This window comes from Rhopalosiphum maidis, chromosome 3, assembly GCF_003676215.2.
Source record: "Rhopalosiphum maidis isolate BTI-1 chromosome 3, ASM367621v3, whole genome shotgun sequence".
NCBI lineage: Eukaryota > Metazoa > Arthropoda > Insecta > Hemiptera > Aphididae > Rhopalosiphum > Rhopalosiphum maidis.
The window spans coordinates 37,492,549-37,520,202 of NC_040879.1; the positions used below are offsets into that span (position 1 = coordinate 37,492,549).

Genomic DNA, 27,654 nt, shown 5'->3' on the forward strand with positions numbered 1-27,654 from the left:
AAAGACATTCATAACGCAATGGACAACTTTATGAAGAGGTATTTCCAATTCTCTGTTATACACCAGAGTAACTTCCCAGAGTCCAAGTTATGTGTTGTCCTCGATAATTAAATTATTATTTATATATAAATATAGTACACTAGGTATATGCTTATTGTTTATATATAAAAATAGTTAATTTATGGTTATAAATAATTATAATATATATTATGTTTGTATATATATAAGTAGTGTATATACTGTATCCCAATTTTTCTTTTTCCTTATTTAATATTGAATTATTAGGATTGCTAATGGATTTTTATAGTTTCATAATAGGATATTTAATATTTTTCTTTTTGTCTGAAAAGTATTTCCCATTTACGTAACTGCTGGTAATAATAAAATTAATAACACTAATTGTTACCAATTTATAATTATTGTTAATTCTATTTATTTGTTGTTACCTATATCCATATGCGTTATAACTTAAAACTCATAAGATTCACAAATTTACACAATTATATTTAAACATTCATCATATTATAATATAATTTAATAAGCAGTCGGTTGACTGTTCGTATGTGTATATTAAGTGTTTGCACAAATTGTTTTGGTAATCTGGTGTATTTGTTATTATTAAAATAATATGCTTTCGTATAATCATGTTTTTCAATGTTTCGTTAATGAAAGTTTCGATATAAACATGAAGTAATCAGTTATTATCATATTAATAAGTTACATATTATATAGCTGTATAATGTTATATTACAATAATATTAATAATGTCACGATGAAAGTTATTTAATAAAAACAAAAACAAAATATATTACAGATATTATTAATGAGCGAAGAAATAGCTCCACAAGAGTTAGATTTTTTTTTGAGATTCCCTACAGCTCAACATATTAGCAGTCCAGTAGAATTTTTATCTAATTCTAGTTGGTCAGGTGTCAGAAGTTTGTCAACTAAAGACGAATTTAGGTATTTTAAAAATATTCAAATAGACCAAATAGTAAAATCATTAAATAGTTATTAAAATTATTAATATTGGATATATATTATATTATTTTAGAAATTTAGACCGTGATATCGAAACATCATCAAAAAGGTGGAAAAAATTTGTTGAGTCGGATTGTCCAGAACGTGAAAAATTCCCCCAAGAGTGGAAAAATAAAGTGTCGTTACAACGATTAATGATGATGAGGGCATTACGACCCGACCGAATGACTTATGCTATGTCGTTAGTATTTTGGTTTTTAAAAATAGTTTTATACAATAGTACTATACGTTTGATATTAAATTCAAATCTATTAATTTATTTAATCTGATTTTAATTAATTATATTATATTTTTTTAAGGGTTTTTATTGAAGAAAAACTTGGCACAAAGTACGTAGAAGGTAGAAGTGTGGAATTTGCAAAATCATTTGAAGAAACTAGTCCAACAACACCTATTTTCTTTATACTCTCACCGGGAGTGAATCCATTAAAAGTAATATAAATAATCTAAATATCACTAACAAAAGTACCTACTATCAAGTATCTAATCATGAGTTTTTTAATTTGATAAATTTTCACCCAATTAAAAACTCAGAACTTGAATTCAAGTCTTTTTATTGATTATTTATATATAAACAATATTTAATGTTGACAGTGAATATGTAAAATAGGAAATTAATGGTTTTTAAAATAATGTTTTGTTTTTTAAATTACAGTTAAAAGTCAAAATTTGTTAAAACTATTTTTAACAATCCTGTTTCGTAAATTTGATTTTGACTACGTGGTTAAAACTAAAATTAATCTATATTTTATATGTCTAAATTTAAGAACTAGTTTTGTATATATTTTATAAACACCGTTGTCTTCTTGCAATAGAAAAATTCTTAAAAATGATCGCATGTCATTTAATTACATTTAAAATCTTTATCTGATACAATGTAATAATTAATTAAGTACTAGTAGTATAATACGAGTAGTACCAAAATACTATTTAGTTATATTTTATATTATACTAATACTTATAATATATTAGTACTATAAGTAGAATTATAGTTTACATTTTAATACAATTTAAAAAATATATAATATGTTTCTTAAATTTCTGATAAGTAGTGATGGTATTAATTATATTTGTATTTAGATATATTTTAAATAAATTTAAGTTTATACTGTTTGTTTTGAAGTCTTGAAATTGTTATATAAATATTACAACCAAGTTTTTAAAAATATTAAATATGGTTATTTAAAATATTTGAAAATTAAGAACTTAAATAAACCTAGATAATAAATTTTCTCACAAAATTATTTGTTGAAATTAAGTATACAATACAACTTAATCTATTAAAGTATCATTTATGTATCAAATATTGTTTAATATACATGTATATATTTTTATTATTAAAATGTAACATACTATTTTCATTATTATGTATTATTACGTTTATTATAATAAACTATTAAAATAAAATTATTTGTTTAGGATGTCGAAGATTTGGGACATAAACTAGGAATTTCAACTGGATTAAACAATTTTCATAATGTATCATTAGGTCAAGGCCAAGAAGTCGTCGCCGAAAATGCAATGGAGATTTCGGCAAAAAACGGTCATTGGGTCGTTCTTCAGGTACATATTATTGAAAATTAATACGCTAATGTGTTATCGTATGTTATTGATAATGGTTAATAAGTTAAAAAATATTATATTGTTTAAATAATTGTTAAAAAAAATTATAAACATTTTTAAGTTATAACTTATATTTTTTATACTAAAATATTACTACTATACAAACTTCCCAGTTTATCATGTCTATAGATTTTTTTTTATACATTTTAAATAATACACGTATACAAATATTCAATACATTATAAAAACAAGTGATTTATTAAAATACATTATATTTTGACTTTTCGCATTTAAAAAATAATTTACTATGAGTTTGATTACAATAAATATGTAATACGGCGTTTTGGATAGGCAATTTAGGTACATCATTGCAGTGAATCGATTTTTTTTTTTTGATAACCCTTAGGTTGATCACTTAGGTCTACTAAAAAGGATAGAGTGATACTGTATCAAAGTCAACACGTCTTTTACTCATAAAAAAAAATTTTAAATTGGATATAGTAAAAAAAAACGTTCGACATGTTACTGTTTTTCTTTGTTTTTCCCACCAGCATTCATCAATTCATATTAACCATTAAGCATCATGTTATTTAAATTTTCTGGGTAAGACGAATATTCTATCAAATATGTTATAATATAATATTAAAAATAATTGTATATTATGTAGGTATGTTTCAACTATAGTTATCAATAAAATTGCATATTATGCATACATAATATTTTGATTATTAAATTTATTATATTAAAAACTACAGCTTCAATACATCTGTAGAACAAAAATAAATATATGTTTAATGAAAGTTAGTTACATACTATTAGTTCATTGATCATTTTTTTTTAAATTTCAGAATATACATTTAGTAAAGAAATGGCTACCAACGCTTGAAAAAAAAATGGAACTACTCGGAGATACAGCACATCCGAATTATAGACTTTTTTTAAGCGCTGAGCCTGCAGCTACGGCATCGGCACACATTATTCCACAAGTATTTCACTTTTATATTTACCTATTTATGATGCATTTATGTATTGACTTAAATGCACGATATAATAATATATTATTAGTATATTACACATAATTTAAACTCAGTAAACTGTTTACATTATTAGTATGATATACAATAAAACAGGGGTGGTCACGACGATAATCGCGAGCCACGCGTGACTCATGAGTTGGTCAAATGCGGAACTTAACATAAAGCTTTGAGTAAAATTATCAACTATTTTAATTATTTTATAAACATCGCTTAACAATGAGGCTCGTTTAGAATTAGCTTTATACATTTGTGGCTCCCAAAATATTAAGGTCAGTGGCCACTCCTGAAATACAATATTATGCTTCATAAAAAATGTTAACTTACCTATAATGACTTTAAATTTAATGAAATCCAAAATCATAAAAAAAAATTATTACTCAAGACGTACGTGGTTATTGTTAAAAATAGACAACGGCTTTATTTCGTTTTAATTTATACACAAAATAAATTTATTAACCTAGATTTTAATAAACGACTAAAGTATATTTATGTTTATAAAGAATACATTGTTATAGTTTTGATTATTTTTATTAAATTTTTTGTATCACAAAATTAGGGAATTTTGGAATCATGTATCAAAATCACGAACGAACCACCGACAGGTATGCAAGCGAATTTGCACAAGGCGCTGGAGAATTTCAACCAAGAAACATTAGAGATGTCGTCTAAAGAAGCCGAGTTCAAAGCGATTCTGTTTTCACTTTGTTACTTCCACGCTGTAGTCGCTGAACGCAGGAAATTCGGCGCACAGGGATGGAATAAGATCTATCCGTTTAATGTCGGTATGTATACTCGTACACAAGAAAAAAATGTAAATATAGTATTAAAATGGTGATCAGTTAAGGACGATGACTAATGTACGCACAATTAGTGGCGTGCCCAGGAATTTTCGATGGGGGGATATGTGTTATAAGAAAATACCGGATTTAATTCCACAAAAACACATAAAAACTGTATAATTATACCAAAAAATACATAAAAATTGCATAGTAAATTGCACTGTAAAAATACTAGTCATATAAAAAAACTTTAAATTATAAATTATAATTAAATTAATTTAAAAAAAAGAATTGATGAATTTATTACTTTTTTGAATTAAAGTTAATAATTAAATATATATTTCCTAATTATGTTCATTAAAATTAAATCTTTGATTACTTAAAATATGTTTGTACAAAGCAAAAATACGTTCTAGTTCTACTACAATAATTATTTATTAGAGAAGATTAAAAAAACTCAATAATTTAGGCGTTATATCTAAATAAACATCTGCTTTACCCGATATGACTTCATAGTAAGATTTAATAGTTTTATATGTTATATCCTTTATTTTTCTTTTAAATATATACATATACATACATTAATCTATAGTTTTTTTTTCCGTTTGGACCAGGAATATTTGTTAAAATATTTTCAGCTTTTTTAAACCTATTCATATTTTAAGTAGCTCACTATTTGATTCTTCCAAGCTTGTAATAAAGCTTGGCCAAGCTTGGCCGACGGGAACGGACGACGGGAGGCCCCTCCCGCCGGGCGATCCAGCGGAGGCAGCGCCGGCACACGACCCTCAGGCTCTGAGGGCTCGGGTGTTGGCAAAGTGGGCTCGGGAGATGGGGCGCGAGGTTCCGCCCGCGGACAGCGGACGCGAGTGGACCCGCACCTTGATCCCCCCGGACCTGCTCTGCCGGTGGGTGTCCAGGACGCACGGGGAGATGTCCTTTCACCTCACCCAGCTGATGACGGGGCATGGTTGTTTCAACCGGTTTCTCCGGAGGATCAACCGTGCACCGTCTGCCGGGTGTTCCCACTGCGGACCACCCGACGGCTACGGTGAGGAAGTCGACGACGCTCACCACACCCTCGTTCGCTGCGAAGCGTTCAGGGGTGAACGTGAGCGTCTCGTCGACGTGATCGGACCCTTCGACCCTGGCGGGCTGGTCCCCAAGATGTTGGAGAACCCGGCCAACTGGGGGGCGGTTGCCGACTACGCGAGGGCAGTGATGACCGCCAAGGAGGAGGCCGAACGCGGGAGGCAGTTTCGGCAGGGGGTGGCTCCGTCTAGGCGGCGGAGATGACGGCGACGCGTTCGGCGGGGCGACCTCGGCGGCTAGCTGGGTCGTCGGCTGGGGCGGCCTTCTCTTAGCCTCGGGCTGAGGGCAGGCCTCTCAATAGGTTTAGGGTACCACTGTAAGGGGTTGTGGAAGGGGGATTGTCCCTTCCTCACCCCATATGATGAATACCGTTTATTTTGTTTTTATAATTTATTTATATTGTTTTATATATATTGTTGTTGTTTTTTACCCAATAAACGATGGCGACTCACCACCCGAAGTATTGCCTCACGGCGTTTCCGGGTGGTGAGTGTATTGCCGGTCAAAAAAAAAAAAAAAAAGCTTGTAATAATAGGTTCGGGAATCGGGAGGTAAAAGTATACCCGGTATTTCTTTTCTATATTTATTTATTCTCGATGGTATTACTTTTAAGAAAGCTTTGTTTTCTTAAAATAAACGAAATAAGTTACATATGTATTTAAATTTTATGTATTAAAATAATTACCATTGTTAAATAATCTATTTATGTTATAATGAATTTAGTTAAGTTAAGTATTTTGTTCATTAAAATAACATATTTAAAATAAAAATCCAAAAACGTGAAAAATTGCATTATACAATTAAATAGGCAGAGAATGAGAGAACAAAAAGTATATAATTATAATTTATAATAAATATATAATTTATAAGCAATAACTTATTACTTATAATCAAAAGCAATGACTTTATAACAAGTAACAACTCTAATATCTAATAATTTGTTTTACGAAAGTCAGCAAACAAAGTCAATGAGGGGGATATAACCCCTAACACCCCCTCTGGGCACGCCACTGCGCATAATCATTATCACATCAAATCGTTTTCCGTTTAGGTGATTTAAATATCAGTGTCAGTGTGCTGTTCAATTATTTGGAAGCCAATAACAAAGTTCCATGGGAAGACCTGCGGTATTTATTTGGTGAAATTATGTACGGTGGCCACATTACGGATGATTGGGATAGAAAATTGTGTATATCATATTTGGAGGAACTAATGCAGTCTGACTTGGTAAATAGTCATGATATTATGTTACGAATGTAGATGATACAATATGTACCATAATATTATGTTAATCTAAGAGGAGTGGGTAAAGCATTTTAATTTAATATGTGACTATAATAGTATATTTATTCTATATTTCTATAAATATATTTCTAAAAAATAAATAAAAATAATGTGTATTAAAGGAGCTGATCATTTTATTTTTTTTTAAATGTTTAAGAATTTTGAATGTTTTACAAAAAGTTACTTTGGAAAAATTTAAACCATATTATTGATTATTTTAATTATGTTCTACAATGATCAAGGAAAACACACTTTCTATTAAGATTAATATGAACTTATTTTGGTTTTTTAATTGACTGATGTGTTATATTTAAAAAAGTGAAATAGAATATTTTTAATTTATTTTTTTTTAATTTTAATTTGATAACCCCTATAATAATGATTAAGCAATGTCGTCTATATTCTTCATATAAACGTAAATATTTGTTTTTAACCACTCCTCTTGTATACACAATTTTTATTTTTGTACAAGATCTAATGAGTTGGTGGTTTTAATTTTTTATGACCGTCAACGAATCAAATTATCTTATGTGAATACCTCGTACAGGTCGATGGAGATCTTCACCTAGCTCCTGGTTTCCCCGCACCACCAAATACAGATTATCAAGGTTACCACAATTACATTGATGAAGTGTTACCTGCTGAGAACCCAGTGCTTTATGGTTTGCACCCCAACGCTGAAATCGGATTCATGAGCACAACGTCTGAAAATTTATTTCGCACAGTATTCGAAATGCAGCCACGAGAAGCTGGTGCCATAGGAGGTACAAATGTCACAAGAGAAGATAAGGTAAATGGAGGGGGACTTCATGTATACTTTTTTTTAACACGTATGAATTAATTAAACTTTAATTTATTAACTTACACAAGTCACGAAAAAAGTTTTAATATTTCATTTGTTTTTACATTCTATTTTAGGTGAAACAAATTGTTGACGAAACGTTAGAAAAATTACCTGAAGAATTTAACATAACTGAGATGATGGGTAAAGTCGAAGAAAGGACACCTTATGTGATTGTAGCTTTTCAAGAGTGCCAACGGATGAATTTTCTAACAAGCGAAATGAAACGGTCTCTTAAAGAACTAGAACTCGGACTTAAGGTAAACATATGAATTACAGCATGTGTTTGTTACCGGAAAAGTGTTGAATATAGGTATTATATAAATATTCTAGGTATTCTACAGAACCCCTTAATTTATTTATCAATGTATTACATTTTAATGTTATTATATATTATGCCTGGAAAACGTGTATAATTCTTTATTTCTAGGATTTTTATGAAACGCAAATACTATGTTAGGTAAAGTGTTAAATAAAAATATGTTTATTATTATTTATTTATTGCACTATATAGTTAATATATTATATTTTGAAGTGCATACAATATTATTTTTATATACAAACATCTATTTTGATTGACATTTTGTCTTGCATGTGCATTTTATCAAACCTTATCCAGATTATTCAGTTGCTATTGTGCGTAAAGCAAATGTATTTTCTTGGAGCTTGGTTATTCGTTATTAATTTTTTTTTTTTTGGCATATTAAGAATTGAGATCTTGAATATAAAGATTTTCCTTAGTCCCTAATCGATAATACCCATAATTCATCAACTGTTGTCTGCAAAAATATTTTAATGATCATAAAATAATAAAATATGAACGAATTACTATTAAACTATATCTTTAAAGTTAGAAACAATGTTATTTGATAATTTACATCCGTTATCAGACTATAGGATTGATGGAGCTCCTATTAGCATAGACATATATATATACGGTAGGATGCTACTTTCTCGAATCGTTTATATTAGGGGTCACCGATTAATATTTTTGAAGGGCCACATAAGGAACCTAAACATTTTTGTGGGCCATCAAAATCCTAAGTACATGTTTATATTATTTAAAAACCAATAATATTTAACAAAAATAATAATTTACAATCATAACACATATAATTTTGTCGTAATATGTGTTATTTGTTCTTTGTCTGAGAGCCGGACAAAATATGTTGGCGGGCCGTATGTGGTTTTTGGTAACCCATGGTTTATATTCAAGTGACTTAAGAGTTATAAATTTGGTAAGAAGATCTAGGTATACTAATATAAATTTATATTTTTCATTTATATTGATCATTGATTTCAAAGGTACACTAAGCTACCTACTATTGTATAGTTATTTATTAATTATATACTTTCCCTGCTCGAGGTTAGGTAAATTTATCACGTATTTAGTCATTATATACATTTAATAATTTTTCGCTTATTTTTAGTATTCTATAGAATATCTAGGATCTTTATATAACTACCGATTCAGTACACTGCCAGTAACATATATATTGTATACATTAATTAATCGTCAAAATCAATTTTATTTTTAGGGTGAATTAACTATTACTTCGGATATGGAAGATTTGGAAAACGCCTTGTTCCTGGATCAGATTCCTTTGGTGTGGACTAATCGGGCTTATCCATCTCTGCTTGGTCTCGGTGCATGGTTTTCTGATCTTTTGCTACGTATTAGAGAGTTAGAAACGTGGACCACTGATTTTGTCGTGAGTATGCTAAAAATTTATATTATATAAATTTTACGCACAACAATTATAAAAATTGTATTGGCTTATTGTAACTAAAAAAATAAAATAAAAACGAATAGAAACTTTTTATGTTATATTAAATCTTATGCTTGTACGATATAAATTACAATGTATATGGTGAGGTGTACTCTGTATATTATGTAGTGTACCATTTAAAAATACAGAAGTCACTATAATGATTTACGATAAGAAGGGCTATACAATTATATCTTTTAAAATTGAATATTATGTATCTTATATTTTTCTAAAAAAAAGTTAATTAAGTGTACTTTTCAATATAATTAACGTTGACCAATAAAAAATTTCATCATACGTGTTGTTGTACAATGTATTATATGGCTGATATTTACCATGACTCTATGCTATGTTCCTATAATCTAGTAATTGCAATATAATACAAAGACAAAATAACACATATGTATTGTTCAAGGTTCCCACGTCAGTCTGGCTTTCTGGATTTTTTAATCCACAATCGTTTTTGACGGCAATTATGCAGAGCACAGCGAGGAAACATGAATTACCTCTTGACAAAATGTGTCTCCAGTGTGATGTGACAAAAAAGCACAAAGAAGAATTTAGGTAAATGATCCAGGTCAATTGTCATAGTAATAATTATAAACGATAGGTACCCGTATCATAAGTTCAACTTGTATGCTTACCGATAACGATTTTTCAGTGGAGCCGCCAGAGACGGGGCTTACATTCACGGGCTTTTCATGGAAGGCGCCAGATGGGATATAATGCAAGGGGTTATAATGGAATCCAAACTAAAAGAGTTATTCCCTCAAATGCCAGTGATTAATGTTCGAGTAAGTATAAATAAGTTTTAAAATACATTTTTTCGACAATAATTCATAGACTGCTATTCTGTATGTACATGTATAACTTGCATATTAGATAAGACGTAGAACGACGTATATATATATATATTACTAGGCATAGTATTTCTTTATAACGTTCAATAAAATACTATAATATATACAAATACATATATGTTTTAATTAAACATATTTTTCTTACGTGATTTATTGTACATTTTTATGAATTAAGTTTAACTTTCAGGCAATTACACAGGACAAACAAGATTCACGGAACGTTTATGAGTGTCCAGTGTATAAAACTAGAACGAGGGGGCCGACGTATGTGTGGACATTTAGTCTTAAAAGCAAAGATAAATCATCCAAATGGACATTAGCGGGTGTTGCACTTTTGTTACAGTTATAAGCTATAATAATATATTTATATATAAATTATAGCCATAGATATAATTTGACATCAAATTTCACAAACATTATAACTACACTTAATTATAATTTTTATTATCAGGATTGTTTAACACATAATTCTAGTTTATACAATTAAAATTATTTCATGTTAGATTATTTATTTAGGAGTAAATACATAATTAATAGTTAAAATTCATATTTTACTTATGGTACTAACAAACAACTCAACCATATGTCGAATTGAAGGATTATTTGTTACATCAAACGAATAATGTTAAACTTATAAATTGATAAAACATGTGAATTTAAATCTAAAAAAAGTAGGGATTGGAATTATTATATACTTATAAACTTTTAAAATATAGATTCATTAAAAAAAATTTAAGAATGACTTTATTTTCATACAATATTTTACCTAAATGTATTGATGTTTATTTTATTTTAGTTTTGTTAAAAACTAAAATAATATAAAATAATAAAATGTTACTTAAGAGGACGATATACCCGCATGTGTTGTCTCTGTCTTACTAACATATATCATAGCAAATTTGCATTCAGCAGAACACATTTTGTGATGTTAGCTTTAATATTAGAGTAAATTTACTTATTATCAAATTTAAAGTTAAGAATATCGTTTTCAAGTGAGTTATGAATATTTTAAAGTTTTATATTTTACATAGCTATAACTTATTTTGAAACGATAATATCAATAAAAGCATATGAGTATATGGAATTGTCTAGATAATATTCTTACCTTTACATTTGATGGCTTAATGAAATCTCGTATGGAATCTTATAAGTTATAATTAATTTTCATATCTCAGGCATGAATAAATATTGTATGTATTTTCAACTTTTTATGGCAAATTTTGTTGTAATTTTATCTTCAAATAATAATTTTTATTAGAATTTAAAAAAAAAAAAAAACAAAAAATTTCAAATGTGTATAAATATATTAAAAAGTCAAAAATATGTAAAAAGAATCATGTTTGTAAAATTCTATTATATAAAAAACTTATTTTGACCAAAATTCACATTTTTACGTAAATTATATTCACTTTGATACCAAAAAAGATATTTAAACTGAATTCAAAGTATTTTTTAATGCTCCTAAAGTTAGAATCAGATAAGAAAATAAAAAAAGTAGTTCAAATTAAATAAAAAAATATGTTTTCAGAATACTGAATTTTTCTTTGTTGAAAGAATCATGAAGTATATATTGTAATATATTTATTATTTATTATTATTATAAATTGTTTTGATTAAATAATCATTTAAAAAGTAATGTAGGAACTGTTACAACTTAAATAGTAAAATATGAAACTGTATTTATGTAATAACTTAAATAGATAATATAAGACCTGACACAAAAAACAATTGGGAAGAATACCAATGAAGATGTTTATGTCTTAAAGTAAATTATATTCCAGTTTCTAAATCACTATAATGTCGTTTTCTTTACCAAAAGACAATCATTATACTTTTACAGTTTTACCTTAAGTTACAGAAAAAAAAAATACATACACATATATATGTTTCATACAGCTGCTTCATAAACTTCGCAATTCTTGAAATGCGTGATGGGATTTATTTGTTTGAAGGTTGTCAACACTATGTTAATTATTATTGTCATCATTTATCACTCCGATTAGAAGGTAGTTCGTTTTTATTAAACTTAATTATCATGGAACGATTCAGTTACTATTAATGTATTTATTGTATTTTCGAAAATTGGGCACTTTATGAAACACCCTTTACATATTTAAATATTGAAGAAAAACAATTTAAAATACGTTTATGAATTTTAAATTAAAATCTTTATATAATAGTATAATAACCCAATTATTTGTTTTCATTAAAAAAAAATTATTTTTTACATTATTAAGCGTACTGCTATGTAATTTTATTCAATAAGCAAACAAAACATATTGTAATAGTTGTTGATAATTAAATTTTATATAATTTTTATTTATTTTAAAATAGGTTATTAATAACTCTCCATGAATTTCTTAGAATAATTATGTTTTTATGGATACACATTTCTTTACCAAATGTAGGTACTTGTATTCTAATATATTTTAACAATTTGATGTTTTCCACGTTTACTGCTATACTACCAAGTCAATGACAATTTGTAAGTAAGTAGCTTTAACTAACAAATTCCATAAATTAATCTGTAACTAAAATGTATATACTACACAATTTTTCAGACGTAAACGATTTAAAAATGATGTCTTGAAACTTATAGGCTGGTTACACCGTTTTAGCGTGATTGATATGTTTACATAAGAATATAAGCTATAACATTTCTCATTGTAAGTAATTATTATGTTACATAATTTAATTATACTTATAAATAAATATAGATATACCTGATCGTTGAAACTTAAAATCTTCGGTAAAGTTGGATTAGGTATAAAATTGACCATTTCACAAATTATTAAGATTAAGAGTTTATAAAATACCAATTGTTTTAATTATAAATCTGTATTTATTTGATTTATTATAATAAAATTAAAAAAAAAATACATTTAAAGAATATATTGAATAGATGGTGGTATAAATAATTAATGATGATATGTATATTTAAAAGGTTTAATATTTTGATAATTATGACGGGAATTTTTTTTGTCATAAAAAAAAACATATGGTATAAATATACATGAACATTTAAGAAAAACAATCTGCATAAACGTAATAAATAAACACTGTAACGTCACCAATATGGGCTTCATCAACGCTTAGTATTGTACAACGAAGCGCTCACATGTCTTGGCCTTTAAATAATTTATTTTCACACAATGAAGGATAACAATAATAAGAAAATAATTTTAGACAGACAAGCAAAATGTCGTGTATTTATGTTAAATTAATTACTATGTTTTTGAAGTATAATTGTATATAATATGTTAAATATATTGTTTGTTTAAAAAGGGCCCACTATATAATTACGTTGGTAAAATTTAAAGTTTCATAATATTTATTACCCCTGCGAGTGATAACTGATCGTCACCGAAACTTTAGTTTATTTACCTTATCTAATCTATGGATAAAATAATAAGGTCATGCATCGAATTCGACGAGATTTCACGTGTCAGTGACGTGTGCGTAATGAGGATGATGATGTGTGTGCAGTATTTCTGCATCAATAAAAAAAATTATTGATCCACTGACATGTTTTTTTAGAGAGAGTCCGTTAATCGACGTGTAAAATGTTAAATTATTCGGTTCGTCTTTGTTTGGGGTCCGTTTGTGTCGCGATACGCAGCCATAATAACGACTGCTACCGGTCGGTCAGTAAGGTGTTGACATATTAATAGACGATTGAAAACCTTTTAGGCGACGTTACGCATAATAATATAATAATCATAGTAATAATAATAATAATAATAATAATAATAATAATAAAAAACGGAGAAAAAAACTTCAGTGACTACTTTTACACAAAATAACAATGTTATTGGTGCGAGTACTCGTATTACTAGTTGTGTTTGGCTTCCGCAAGTCGATTATTCGGAAGACGATATATGTAAAGTGTACCATTTCGTGAGGACGATTGGTCAGTGGAGATACGGTTATCGAGTTCGCCATTCCCGTTGCTGTTTTGCGAAGGATCTACGAATGGCACCAAGTTGTCATCGGTTACCTTGGGACAGCAATTTACGTTGTAACTCCCACACGGTCTCGGGTGGGCGGTGGCCTTGTCATTAACGATCTTGCATATTTGATGGAAGGTGCAAATACCTGTCGAACCATTGCTCATGAGACACGATTCACCTGTGTATAAAAAAAAAATCAAATCCCATACAGCATCAATATTGTTTGTGTATAATATTTTGTAGATCATTTCTGTAGATCCGTAGTTAGGTGTTTAAGGAGCAATTGCAATACAGCAATACTTACGCACTCGTGTATATAGGGTCTCGCCCTGAAATTTTTTAAGTTAAAATTTATACCCCCGTGGCAGTTCATTATGATTCTTATGAAAGAAACTTCTGAATTAGTTATTATGTTTAATAATGGATAATATACAGTATATCTGTAAAGGAATTTAATAGTACCAGTACTATATATAACTATATCATACTCCACTACAATTGTTTTTTTCTATCTTTTTAATTTGTATTTATTTAACTGAAACCTAATTAGTAGTGGGGGTTGATCGACATATTAGTGAACTGATTCCATTGTGTATTTCTACGCCTAGTTTCTCATATGTAGTATTTAAACATTATTGGCCTTGTATTTAGTTATTTATTTTACTCTTATTATCTAACTTTTCTACAAAAATAAACTTTTTGAACAGATTTTATCATCGTATATAGTGTCAATAGGAAACTTTTCGAGGACATCTCTTAATGCACGAATTGTCGATGATAGCAACACACCAAAAACATTGCCATTTATCATCTAAATGCGTCAATTATGTGGGTGACCATCATTATAGTCACTATTAAAAAATAAACGTAACTCTGCCAAAGAAATCAAAGGTTATATATTTTAGAAAGAAATAATAAGAATAAATAAAGAATCTCAACACTGGTTATATAGTCTTATAATGGGCATTTGTCGAGAAACCAATGAGTGTTTTATTGTGTATATGCCTGATTGGTCCAAAAATCATTACCATCATCGATTAAAAAGATGTATAAGTCGGAGTCAATAATATGTTTTGATTGCTGAACATCGTATGACAATATTCAAAACAAGCAAAACGATTCAACAGGTAGGTATCATGATCGAGTTAATTTTTTTTAGTACAACTGTGTGGTTAACTCCATCTTCTGAGCTCATACCTAAAACGTATTTTAAAAAATGGGAAACAAACATGGTACTTCTCGAAATTTTCTTGAGTTAATGTGGCAATCAAAGTTTACAAAAATAATCCTATGAAACACATTTTATTGAATATTTCGCAATTTTGGCCTCTATCGTGATTTCATATTAATATATTTACGTAATCCTAAATTAAACAATATGTTTTTTTTTTATATTTGTTAAGAGGACGTCGCGGTACTATGTGTTGTCTCCGTCTTATACACGAGCGACATAGCAAATTTTCGTTCACCATTTTCAATATTGTGCTGTTAGTTTTGATATTAGAGTGAACTGACCTATTATAAACTTTAAAGGTAAGATAATTATCCAGGGCCCCACGTAGCTTTTTATTAATATTATTATTTTTAAGTAAGTTATGATCTTTTCGAAACTGTACATTTTAAAATGATCATAACTTATTTTTCGGATACTACATCCTCTTAATTATAATTTTTAATAGTTAAATTAAATTAACGGTAGACCGGTAATTTTTTATCAAAGAATATCTCTAGTAGAGATATAAACACACATACACACGCTTACTCACATACATCGTCTATGTATAACTTACCGCATAAGTCTTCGCACATTTCTCTGGTTTTTGGCAGATCTTGGTTTTCAGTGCAAATGTGTACGCCCTTTGGTGAGTACATTGGTCGGCAAGATTTGAACATCGCGTGGTAGAACCACCCAGATAATTCCCAGTCCAAAATTGGGTACACTGAAGTATCGCAATTGTTTATCAATGGGTGGTGGCATCTGGGTCCTTTGAAAAAAAAATACGGAAAAATCGAAATTAGATAATTACGTAATTGTGTTTATTATCTGCAATGTAACTCCTATTAGGAAGTTAGGTTTGAATTATTGAACCTCGTTTACTGAATGTCATGATCACCAAAAATCTACTCGTCTTAGGTATATACTTTATACTAGGGGAGAGGGGGTCATATAAAATGTACAATACTTTTCTGAACAATTTGGAGAAACAATAAAATTGGTTTTCTTTTTATTTTTAATTCAAAGACGAATAAAAATCACACAAATTTGAAATTTTCAATACATTAACGTAGTATTTTAAAATATTATATATCTTTATGTGCCTTTTATAATAGACATTTGAAATGTTCCGTTTTTTTTTCAACACGTTGTTAAAATATCTAAGTTATTTTAAAATCTAGAATTTTTGAATTTTTTCTTTTTGGTTGTTAATACTAGAATTCAAATTAAAAAAAATGGTTATAACTTTATAAGTAAGGCACGGGTTTTTACGTAAAAAAAAGGTCAAAATATGTAAATATTTGTTCTTATTTTTAGCAAAATATGTATAAAAAAAACGCGAAATTTTTGAAAAAAAAAATTATAAATTTATAAAAAATCGGTATTTTACATTAATTTAATGTAATTAAATCATCCTCATTGTTGTCTTCTTCGAAACAATTGGATACAACGTAAATTTGAATGTACGGCGGTTAGGTCTTAAAATCGATTTGTAGTTGCTGAAACAGTGTTCAACGTAGATCAAGGTTAATGGTGCATATTTCATACTACATAATATTATGTCAGATGGTGTTAATTCAATATAATTTGACGTATTTTTGTTTGTATTTTGAAGAATACGAGTATCTTAAATAATTTTGAATTTTTTGTAAACTAACGTTTTTACCGAGTACGTAGCTTAATTTATTTTTTATTAGAAATCCGGGTTCTCCTTGAATTTCATTTAATTTTTTTCTGCATTTTTCACTATTATAAGATTTTCAATTATTATTAAATTTGATGTTTCTATTTTTTTGATTACTTTAACCAATAAACAAAAATATTTGTGAAAATTTATGCAAAATGATTTTTCAGGTCGTTATTTTACATAAGTTTAGTAACTTGTGTAATAGCGATTGCAGTATCTGAATCAAGATTTTAAATAACTTCTTTAATATTTTAAAAATGTTCAGAATAGTATTCGACTGCTACTAACCAGGTACCCCACCAAGTAATGATTGGCTCAGATGGAAGGTACAAATTAGGATATAATTCATTAAATATTAATACTCTGCTAGAAGCTTTTACAGTCGCGATTAATGAATCATCTAAGGAACACTGTAATCTAACTGTTAGATTAAAACTGTTTGAAATACATAAATAATAATTAATAATTAAATACTTGAGTATTAAAAATGTATTATTTAATGATAATTATTATAAACATCATTTAATTTTCATAAAATCATGAAATTTGAAAATTATTTTGTAGTCGAAAATTTATATTATTTTTAATATTAAAATTTAAGGTTTAAATACTTAATATGTATATGGTACCATATACGTTTTGTTACAAAAATAATAAAAAAAAAGTTGAATTAATTAGATAAATATTTTTTATAAGCGTCTGAAATTTATATTGGATATTGGGTATTTATGCATATTGTAATGATTTTTCATTAAACGATTTTATTTTTTTTTATTTTATAATTTAAATTAAATTATCATTTTCTATCTTAATGATATTTTAAAAATATTTGGACTACATTATTTTAAGCTTTTTTTACTTTTTAGATTGTTTAATTTTTTTTTTTATTAGGTATATAAAAAAATGTTAAGGTTTGGTAAAAAATCTTGGAAATATAATATAAGCTTGAAAATAATAAAATTATAAATTATTGTACACAATATAAAACAGATTAAATAAAAATCGAAACATTTTATTATAGTGCGACAACAACATAACACGTGTTCAAATGACCTTAAAATATATTTTTTGTTATACTGAATATGTTTCCATATGAACATATATCTACTGATTAAACACTTGGGAATTTAACCATTATACTTTTAACGATTCCAGATATAATATCAAAGTATTAAAATGTATAATACATCCAAGAAAACTATTCAATAACATTAATACGATGAAGGTATTTTTTCTGCTATATTTATAAATATTAAAATATATATAACTAGGATAAAAGCAAATCAAATTATCATAGCTAATACATAGTAATTAATAATTACACGTAAAACAAATTTTAATAATATATAAAGTACAGCCATAATTGTTTATAATTATAACATATTATTATAATACAATAATATGAAAGTATCAAAAAAATATATTTATGTAAGGAAGAAAATTGAATAATTAAAAAAAATGTGTATTAACTATTTTACGTATTTTACGATTTAAAAATGTTCATTAGGTATGCTTTACAGATAAGTTTGAATATAATATTCATAATATAGCACTTGAAAATGACAATCAATTCGAATCAGAATCATGTTTTTAAACAAATAGTTACAAATTAGCAACATAGTAGCACGTGATATAAAATAGATAAAAATTAATTTTTAATGTAAATAATGGAATATTAAGTATTAAGTAGATAATCGAGTTTACGTGCTTAAAAATAAAATAAAAATCGTTTAATTACGTATTTCTTATATTTAATTACTACAGTAAACATGAAGACTATGATGGACTCGCACCTTAGCGGTCATATAAGATAATATTCAATAATATATTATATTAACAGCGTAATGTAGGATATATAAGATTTAAGACAATTACAGGCAATTTTAATAATAATCTTCGGATTTTGTAGAAAATATTTTAATTTTCACTTCTTACGTATAAAAAATGGTAATTTTTAAAGCATAACGTAAAATTTGAAGGAAACAATTCATTAAAAATATAATTTACTATATAATACATAGGTAATACAAATTATTATATTCAAAGCGAGACAAGAATTAATTAAATGGTTACAAGCATGAAGCATAGCTCGTAGTTTTGGTCTGAATGTTTAGGTAAATATACCTATAAACTATTTTCGATGAATACAAATATTTACAGTAAATAGTAATACACACCAAATAATAATAATAATAATAATGTTTTTTAGATCGATTATTATAAAGACACTGTCATTTGGTCAAACACTCAAGGTGCCTTATAATGTACCTAATACAAATCGGTTTATAAGATATATGGAAAAATAGTGAAATGCATGCAGGCCTCTGACGTTTGTATAAAATTATATAATAAAGGTACAAGGTGATTTAATAAGCATGCTCAGTGCTCAACCTCCTTTCTTTAATAATGCAGTTATAGACAAAAGAAATCTGATTTTTGGAGTTTTGAAATATATTTCACCACGTTTTCAAAATCTTGAGAATATTTGTACCACTTAAGGGGTGTTCTGTGGCGATACAAATTTCTATTTTTCAAATCAAAATTAAAATTATTTAGTAAATAATATTTTTGAGCATTTTCTAAATCAAATATCTAATGAGATGTTTCCGAAGTATTAAACGTCGTGTATTAATGAATAATGATGAATAATAGGAATAATATTATGGTTATATACATAACATTAAATATATTACGAAATAATTATTTAGTTAAGCACTTATTACCTGTACAATTTATATTAAATGCTTATATATAATTAATATTGTATAGAAGATATAAAAAAACATATTATTATAACATAATATTAACATTGTAATTAATGTTATCATAAACTAGTACTACTTACTATAGTACCTAAATACGACCCCTTAGTCTTATTTTAGTCAATGAATTGACCGAGCTTAGGGACAACTCCACATCTCTATATTATTATAAATTATTTTCGTTATCGAAGTCTCAAAAAATGAATTTATATTACAATATAGTCATTATATTAGTGTTATCATTTATCACCATAAATACTAATTTAGAATATTATCGATCAGTTAAAAGCTTTATACTCTCTACACTATTTTGTCTAAATTCAAAATCTTTTACGTGCTATAACAGAAGTAAATTCTATGCGGGAAAGCGGGCAGATAGTAACTCTGTATTACACAATACTGAAATTTACAGCCATACAAGTGTATAATGTATTGCTTATTATTAATACCTAACATTCTTCTAGAATTCACTGATATCAATAAAAAAAAAGGTAATGATAATATAAATTATGCAGTGTTATTAGCTATCGGATACTATACAAAGACTGGGTATTAATAAACTAAACAGTTAAAATTAAATTATACAATAAGTTATTTTTTTTAAAGCAATTTTTAATTTCACAAGTGTTAATATGTTCCAATATACAGTTAGTAACCACTAATCAATTACTACCTCTATCACACCTATATACAGTAATTAAGTAGTTAAATATTTTTATTTATACGTTTTATTGTAAGATTATAATTTAATTTAGAAAAAAAATATTGAATTTTAATCAATTATCAAACGTTATATGGTGGTTTTATAAAATGCAAATTAAAATCCCGAATAGAACCATCAATCATAATCATTAATATTATTACCAAAATATCAAATATTATCGAGTCAACATTTTGTCATACTTGATATAATCGTAAATATACTTAAAATTTTAAGAAGGCATTAGAGGTAAAATACAATAAATATTATAAATACACAGAATGTATAATAATAATATTATCATTACTATAACAATTGAGTGTGGTCTAATTGTTTAATTGTGCTAAATATTTTATATTCTTTACTATAAATATATAATGCTTTCCACTGCACACAGTCTTGCACCACAAGACTGAACAGTTATAACGAAAACTCACCTCACTAGTAATTTATGTAGATTAATTTATTATTTATTAAATAATAATCAATGGCTTTATTTTAAGTCATATTATTGTTACAGTTGGTTTCTGTAATTGTGTTTTAGGATTATTTTTGATTGTTATTATTATTTTTTGTTAATTTGTTTTAAACATATTTAAATTTATTTAGTAAATTAATGACGACTTTAAGACTCTCTAAAAATTAAATATTGAAGAATACTAGTATTTTACATTTTTATTTTTATTTAGTTTTATTATATTATATTTAATCAATCATATCAATATTCCGTTAAGCTAATATCGTATCACTCAAAAAAAAAAAAAAAAAACATTAAAATTATGAATATATTGAAACTAAGAAAAATATACTACACCTGCATCATAATGATGAATTTGGTATGCTGTACATAAAATGAATGCAGAGGGACTATTTTTTTAGTTTGAACTATTCGTTTTCTAACAGTTTAGTAAGTAAACTAATTATATTGACTTGTATGGCGCCTATATTATTATAATATTATGCATTACGTGCCTAAACTTTACGATTACGACAAAAGGACATGCACGATCCTTTCTGGTCAAAGATGTTCTATTACTATAAAATATGCATAATATCACCGACCAAAGTCGATGATGAAACTTCTAACAATTCACAATACTAACAGTAATAAAACACGTTTATATATTATATTTACGTCGTGCAAAATGCATTTCACGTTATTACTTATTACGTATTTATACGATATTAACTTAATAATATTTTTACGAATAACATTACTCATAACCATGTACTACAATAACAACAATAGAAATATTAAGTAAGTGGCAATATGATATCGATGAACCATCGAAATGTAATGAGTAATGACGTTATATTATTTATAATACCTCCGTGATATTATTACACTAGTTGTGATTCAAACTAATATACCTATGAAGTATTGGTCATGGTGACTACTAAATAATATAATAATTAACGTTCGATATTATTCAATTGTTTCATTTTTTTTTTTACTAGATATCGTCCATTAGTGTATATGGTTTTTATCAAACTCATTTTAAGAACTACATAAATGATCGATAGTTTCATGGAAAATAAAGATTTATGTATTGTACATTTTTACCTACTTTTACTTGTTTATAATGTTACATACGATGGTTTAATATTTTATTTATTGCTGAAATTCAAATATCCATCACGCGTTATTAAAAAAAAAAAACCCAAGTGTGTCATAATTTAGATATTTACATTATTAATATATGTATATTAATTTTACAAACAGATAGATATTAAAAGGTAAATAAATTGCAAATGTAAAATTTATTTTATATTTGTCGCGAAAGTAGCTCAGCCATTAAATGTACAGTATAATAATAATATGTTAGATTCTGAGTGAAGCGTTGTATTTATTTTACAACGGTGTGTTTTATTTAGATTTTTCTGCATATACATAATAAATAGTAGAAAAATTGCTTCGATCTTCATTTTTGAGAATGGTCACTGATAGAAAATTTAATCTAATTGGTACTTAAGAGGTAAACATTAAAAATTCTCAGTCTTTTTCAAAATAGATAATCAAAATGAACAAAAACTTGGATTTTTTCGCAAAATCAGTTTTAGCGAAAATCGGTATACTATTTTTAGGTGTAAATTTAACTTGTTAACATTTTCAAAGTGTTATGACGCTTTTTGAGCTTAATATAGTACTTTGACAATTTTTGAATTTAATTAGTTTTTTACACCGATAAAAACATTTTTATAGAGTAAGATAAGACTTTCCGTATTCAATAGAATCATGATGAAAATCAAAGTAAAATCCACGGAGCTCAGTCTCCTATATTATGTCATTGAGTAACAGTAATGGATAATGTTAAATTGAATTCCATTGATAAATCATTGAATACGAAAAAAATGATTCTGAGCGGAAACTATCATTGTTTTATTTGTAACAAGTTATTTGCCTCGGTATTTTTCAGATTTGGGTTCATACTTTGGGTTACCTAAATACAAATTGATTTTAATGCTTATCGTAATTGATATTTCCGATATTCTTAATATATTTTGCTTAAAATAGATATAGGATTTTAGGTGGGAGTTAAATTCGATACTGATAGCCAATAAGTACATTTTCACAATATTAACTACATATCTACATCACGATGTATATAAAATAATAAAAAATGCTCCCGCTTTTTATACCTTAATATTCAGTTTTTTCTCTTTTTTCTAGTGGTGTGTATGAATAAGAGTTATACACAACTCTCACACAATAAAATAATAAGCTATGTAAGAGTCAAATTTAATGCTTATAGCCCATAATAGTAACCACAGTGTGTATTATATTTAACTCTTAAGCCAATGCAGATGGTTTTTAAAGTTTTTATCAAACGAAATTTCAAGGAAAAGTGTGAATTGAATAAGACGTCCAACTTGCTAAGGATATTTTATCTAATATTTTGTTATAAGTTATTTTTTTTCTATTAGAAATAGTTAGGAAATTGATACTGTTTGTCAAAACAAACTCCATACACTAAATAGAAGTTACTATTTAACTGTCTTAACTGTTAAGTTATAAGTCAATACTGAAGTATCACATAGACCAGTATGAATAGTTTAAAATAAAATATTATAATAAAAATATTGTATCGTATATAGAAAAAGATAATTTAAGAATATTTTAAGTTTCTATAATTAATATTTTTTTAAACTAAAACAAAATAATAAAACTCCCAGGTTTTTAAGTACCCAATCCCAGTAACTAAATAACAAAAATATATTATCTGATTCGTCAAATTCACTGTTTTCAATTGAATTGTAGTAATTGAGAATAATTGTTTAAGACAATAGCTAAAAAAAACTAGATTCAATTTTCTATCAGAACCACTCCCAATATTGAAAATCGAAACATATTTTAGACTACTTAATAAGTACACACTGCAGATATACACACACACAAAAAAAAACAGCAAATAACATTATATTTTACAAATATTATTGTAAAATCAATACATTCATTGCTTCATTAAAAATTTAAAAACTAATACTCATCATCTCTTACTATTAATACACGTACACACCACTACATGTAAGTTTGTTACACTTTTAATCTATACTCTTATTTGTATTTATAAATTATTATTATGTTAAATCCATTAAATATACATTTTTTGATATTCTTGGTACAGCACCGACAAAGCAATAACTTAGCTTATATAAAAAAAAAAAAATTAAAATTAAACGTTTAAACGTTAGGTACTACATATGAATTAATAAATTGGTTTTCGAAGATAAAATTTTATTATTTTATCATATTCATAACTAAATATTATTAATTATAATAATTCAAGAAAAACAAACTATTAAGCAAATGGGTTATTATTTAATTTTCATGGTCATAATTCATAACTAATTAACTATTAGTGTATCAGTTTGGGTATACGGTATACGTTGTACAACGATTAGAACGGGTTCCATTTCCATATAAATTAAATTGTAATATATTATCCTAAGTGTGTGTTTATTGACTAAATATATAAATAATACTATAATAGTAAATAGCAATTATAAATATTACGATTATACCAGAAGCTTGGTAAACCGGAAAACGAACTACGTCATATTTTGTAAAATGTATCGTATGCAGGTTTACTTTGTGAGCTTCTCGAGCTATTTGCAAAGTGTATAGAATATTTCTATAGTTTTAACTTTTTTAGTGACTAATTTTCGATTATAGGTAAGTATAGATATAATAAAAGCATCAATTGTGATATAAATAAAATGATGCCTATATATTTTATTTTCGATATATTATATTTACTATAAGTAGATATAATTTTGAAAAAATGAAATCTTGTATTAATTTAATTCTAGCTTTGACCGAGCATACAAATTATTATCAATATTTTTAAAAACAAAGCGTAACGTACTTAATAAAAAAAATGGGAAAAAGCTAAGACATGTTGAACATTATAATATCATGTATAGAAAATTCTAATACCTACAAATATGTGGTGAAAAATTCAAGTTTATTGTTATGAATACAACATTCAAACAAAATTGATTTTGTCAAAAACTATTTTTGAGTAAATATTTTCATAATTTTTCAAAATAGTAATCGGCATTTTTACTTTTTACACCCAAATTAAAACTATATCCAATTCCCCACAAGAAACAACTCTCAATACTTTAGATCAAATAATTATTTCTGATATATAAAGTTTTAAAAAAAAAACAATTTTAAAACCTACATTTATTTCAAAATTGAATATAAACGAGGAAATTCAAAGTTAACCATATTTTGAGGATGACGACAAAACCGTTTTTAAAAATAATGCATTAAAAGCTTATAGCTATTAAAAAATGAATTAGGTACTTACGTTAAATTATTAAACAATAATTAAATATATATATTAAATTAAAAAAACGGAGAAGTAGGTAATATTCTCTAAAATATAATCGTTTTTATTTTTATAATAAGTGTTTTTTATCTCAAAAATAACAATATAACCAGTAAAAGTCAATTTGCGTCAAAATATCTTAATTCATTTCATAATTAATCAATAGTCCAGACCTGTAAAATATTTTGAACATTTTGATTTTTTATAAAACTTTGACAAAATCGCAAAGTTTAATAGACAATTGTCATAATTAATTTTGTTGTTAATATACAACACTTAAAATCGTGAAAGATATTTGTATAGATTGTAATTGCATATACACTTCTGATCTTATAACCCGTTAAAGTACTAAAATTCATAAAAAACTCGTTATTTTTAGATACAGTAGATACCTATTTATATGAAGTTATCGGTTGACTATTTGTTATTACAGTGTTTTACTATTGCTTTTATTATTACCTATTACAATTAGTTTTGTAATTACTCACTGCGAAAACGACCTCGGAACTTAGCTATGAAAAGGAAAAATGCTGGTTTAAATTAGATTATCCATTACAAACGTTACTTCGACAAGGTTTTCGCCAAGTATAGGTTCTATCAAACCGCGTAACCGGGATATCGATTTTCCTTGGCGGAATTGTAAAAAAAACATCGCGACGTCGCGATTCGCCGTCACGGTGTTAGGCATTTTTTTCTAAGTTTAACATATCATCGATATTCCATAATAGTGTTCTCGAAAGTACGCCATATAAACTCGCTCGACAGAAAAATAAAGACGGTTACGATTTTCGTATAGAAAATCAACAGTTAGTACAGTGTGTACCGTACCTTTATCGTTCGAGACTACTTTTATCGCGTTGGCGCCCGATTGCTTTCCTTGACCGACGGTACGCGGATGATTGGTGGCTTGGACGGCGCCGATCACCAGTACGACGACGATCGTCATTAGTCCTCGGACGTCAGCCATAGTGACGTGCATGGTTTTGTCTTTGCTGTGCAGGGCGAAACGGCCTTTCCGGCGACGATCGTGACGAGTGGAGGAACACGACGAGTGAGACGAGCGGCGAAAGGTTTCACGTGACTGACTGTGACAGTTGCAGACGGCGAGTGGCTATCGCTCTTATAGCCGTCGAACGGTTGCGTGCGTGCGAGTGCGTGCGTGCGTATGTGTTGCGCGGACGAAGACGACGTGCAGCGTGTCGGGAGTAGGGAATCGAATACATTTCACTGAAATCTTATCGTTCGGCCTTTGGCCGGTCAGGTAAGAGCAGTGGCTGCGATGATCGCAACACGATCAAAATAACAATAATAACAAATATTGTAATAAGAAATAATAAATTATCATATTGTTATACTTCTCACGCGGTTGTAATGTATAGGTATTATGTTATATTATTTTATTATACACCGCGTTGGTCGTTGTTCCGATAAACGATACGACGACGACGACGACGACGACGACGGCATAATAATAATCATCTACGCACACCTCCACCGCCACCTACTCGATTACCTTACTACTTCTCCTCCTACCGCGTCGCGGCCGCTTGTGGATTAATGTGCGTGTTTGTTTTACTTAACTACACATAATTTTGTTTGGTTTGATTTGATTTGATTTTACGTTTATCGCACTTACGAGCACAACGCCGAGCGCGCCGCGCGGTCCCGAGGTTCCTGTACGCGGCGACGCGTTCGAAGGTGAAAACCATAATAATAATAACAATACAAATATGATATAATGATCGACACGTTTCGTTTTCGATAGAATCGAATTAAACGCGTGTGTGACCCAGACAGTAATCGGTAAAATATGATACACGTAAAAAAAAAACGACGAGGGTATAAATAAAACAAAAAAAGCAATGTGTGAATTAAAATGATTTTCGTACATTATATTTTTGATGCTTAAACATTATTGTTTATTATTGTTTTTTGTTGATAAATGTATGAGATCTGTAAAAGTTTATTTTACAATAACAACGTGCGCTGAAACGCAATGGCACGAGTTACACTAGGAAAAAACTAACCCACAGTGGTTATGCTTTATGTTTAAATTTGAAATTTATTATAAATATATTTAATTTTAAAGATATATTCAGGGAAAGACAACATATTATTTTATGTTCCTTGCAGAATTCCCATATAATGAGTCAGAATTAAACGCAGAAATTCAAGGATATGGGTGATTTTCCAGGACTTCTATTTTATTTTAAAAATAAAATATAAGTGATCTTT

The 27,654-nt window shown here is 27.4% G+C and overlaps 2 protein-coding genes across 2 annotated transcripts in view; one reads left to right on the forward strand and one right to left on the reverse strand.

Annotated features, from left to right (window-relative positions):
* The window catches only part of LOC113556674 (dynein beta chain, ciliary), a 62,096-nt gene extending 51,481 nt beyond the window's left edge, over positions 1-10,615 (forward strand). The window contains exons 64-76 of the mRNA XM_028188632.1: positions 815-963; positions 1,055-1,222; positions 1,341-1,473; positions 2,461-2,604; positions 3,453-3,590; positions 4,198-4,423; positions 6,564-6,739; positions 7,344-7,586; positions 7,715-7,897; positions 9,176-9,349; positions 9,822-9,970; positions 10,068-10,200; positions 10,454-10,615. Coding sequence (XP_028044433.1) covers positions 815-963; positions 1,055-1,222; positions 1,341-1,473; positions 2,461-2,604; positions 3,453-3,590; positions 4,198-4,423; positions 6,564-6,739; positions 7,344-7,586; positions 7,715-7,897; positions 9,176-9,349; positions 9,822-9,970; positions 10,068-10,200; positions 10,454-10,615 — 2,178 coding nt within the window. The remainder of the gene's footprint in view (positions 1-814; positions 964-1,054; positions 1,223-1,340; positions 1,474-2,460; positions 2,605-3,452; positions 3,591-4,197; positions 4,424-6,563; positions 6,740-7,343; positions 7,587-7,714; positions 7,898-9,175; positions 9,350-9,821; positions 9,971-10,067; positions 10,201-10,453) is intronic.
* Positions 10,616-13,201: 2,586 nt separating this feature from the next.
* On the reverse strand, positions 13,202-26,539 carry LOC113556186. The gene is made up of 3 exons (XM_026960989.1): positions 26,248-26,539; positions 16,007-16,201; positions 13,202-14,394 (listed from the first exon to the last, which is right to left on the reverse strand). Exons 1-3 carry the CDS (start codon positions 26,396-26,398, stop codon positions 14,099-14,101), a joined length of 642 nt encoding a protein of 213 aa, XP_026816790.1. The 5' UTR covers positions 26,399-26,539; the 3' UTR covers positions 13,202-14,098.
* Between the last annotated feature and the right edge of the window lie 1,115 nt (positions 26,540-27,654).

Excerpts from the sequence above, each read along its gene's own strand:
- LOC113556186 (XM_026960989.1), bottom strand. The coding sequence starts at position 26,398 with ATGCACGTCACTATGGCTGACGTCCGAGGACTAATGACGATCGTCGTC. Across the intron at positions 16,202-26,247 it reads AGTAGTCTCGAACGATAAAG|GACCCAGATGCCACCACCCA; the intron begins GTACGGTACACA and ends TTTTTTTCAAAG. Across the intron at positions 14,395-16,006 it reads AATGTGCGAAGACTTATGCG|GTGAATCGTGTCTCATGAGC; the intron begins GTAAGTTATACA and ends TTTTATACACAG.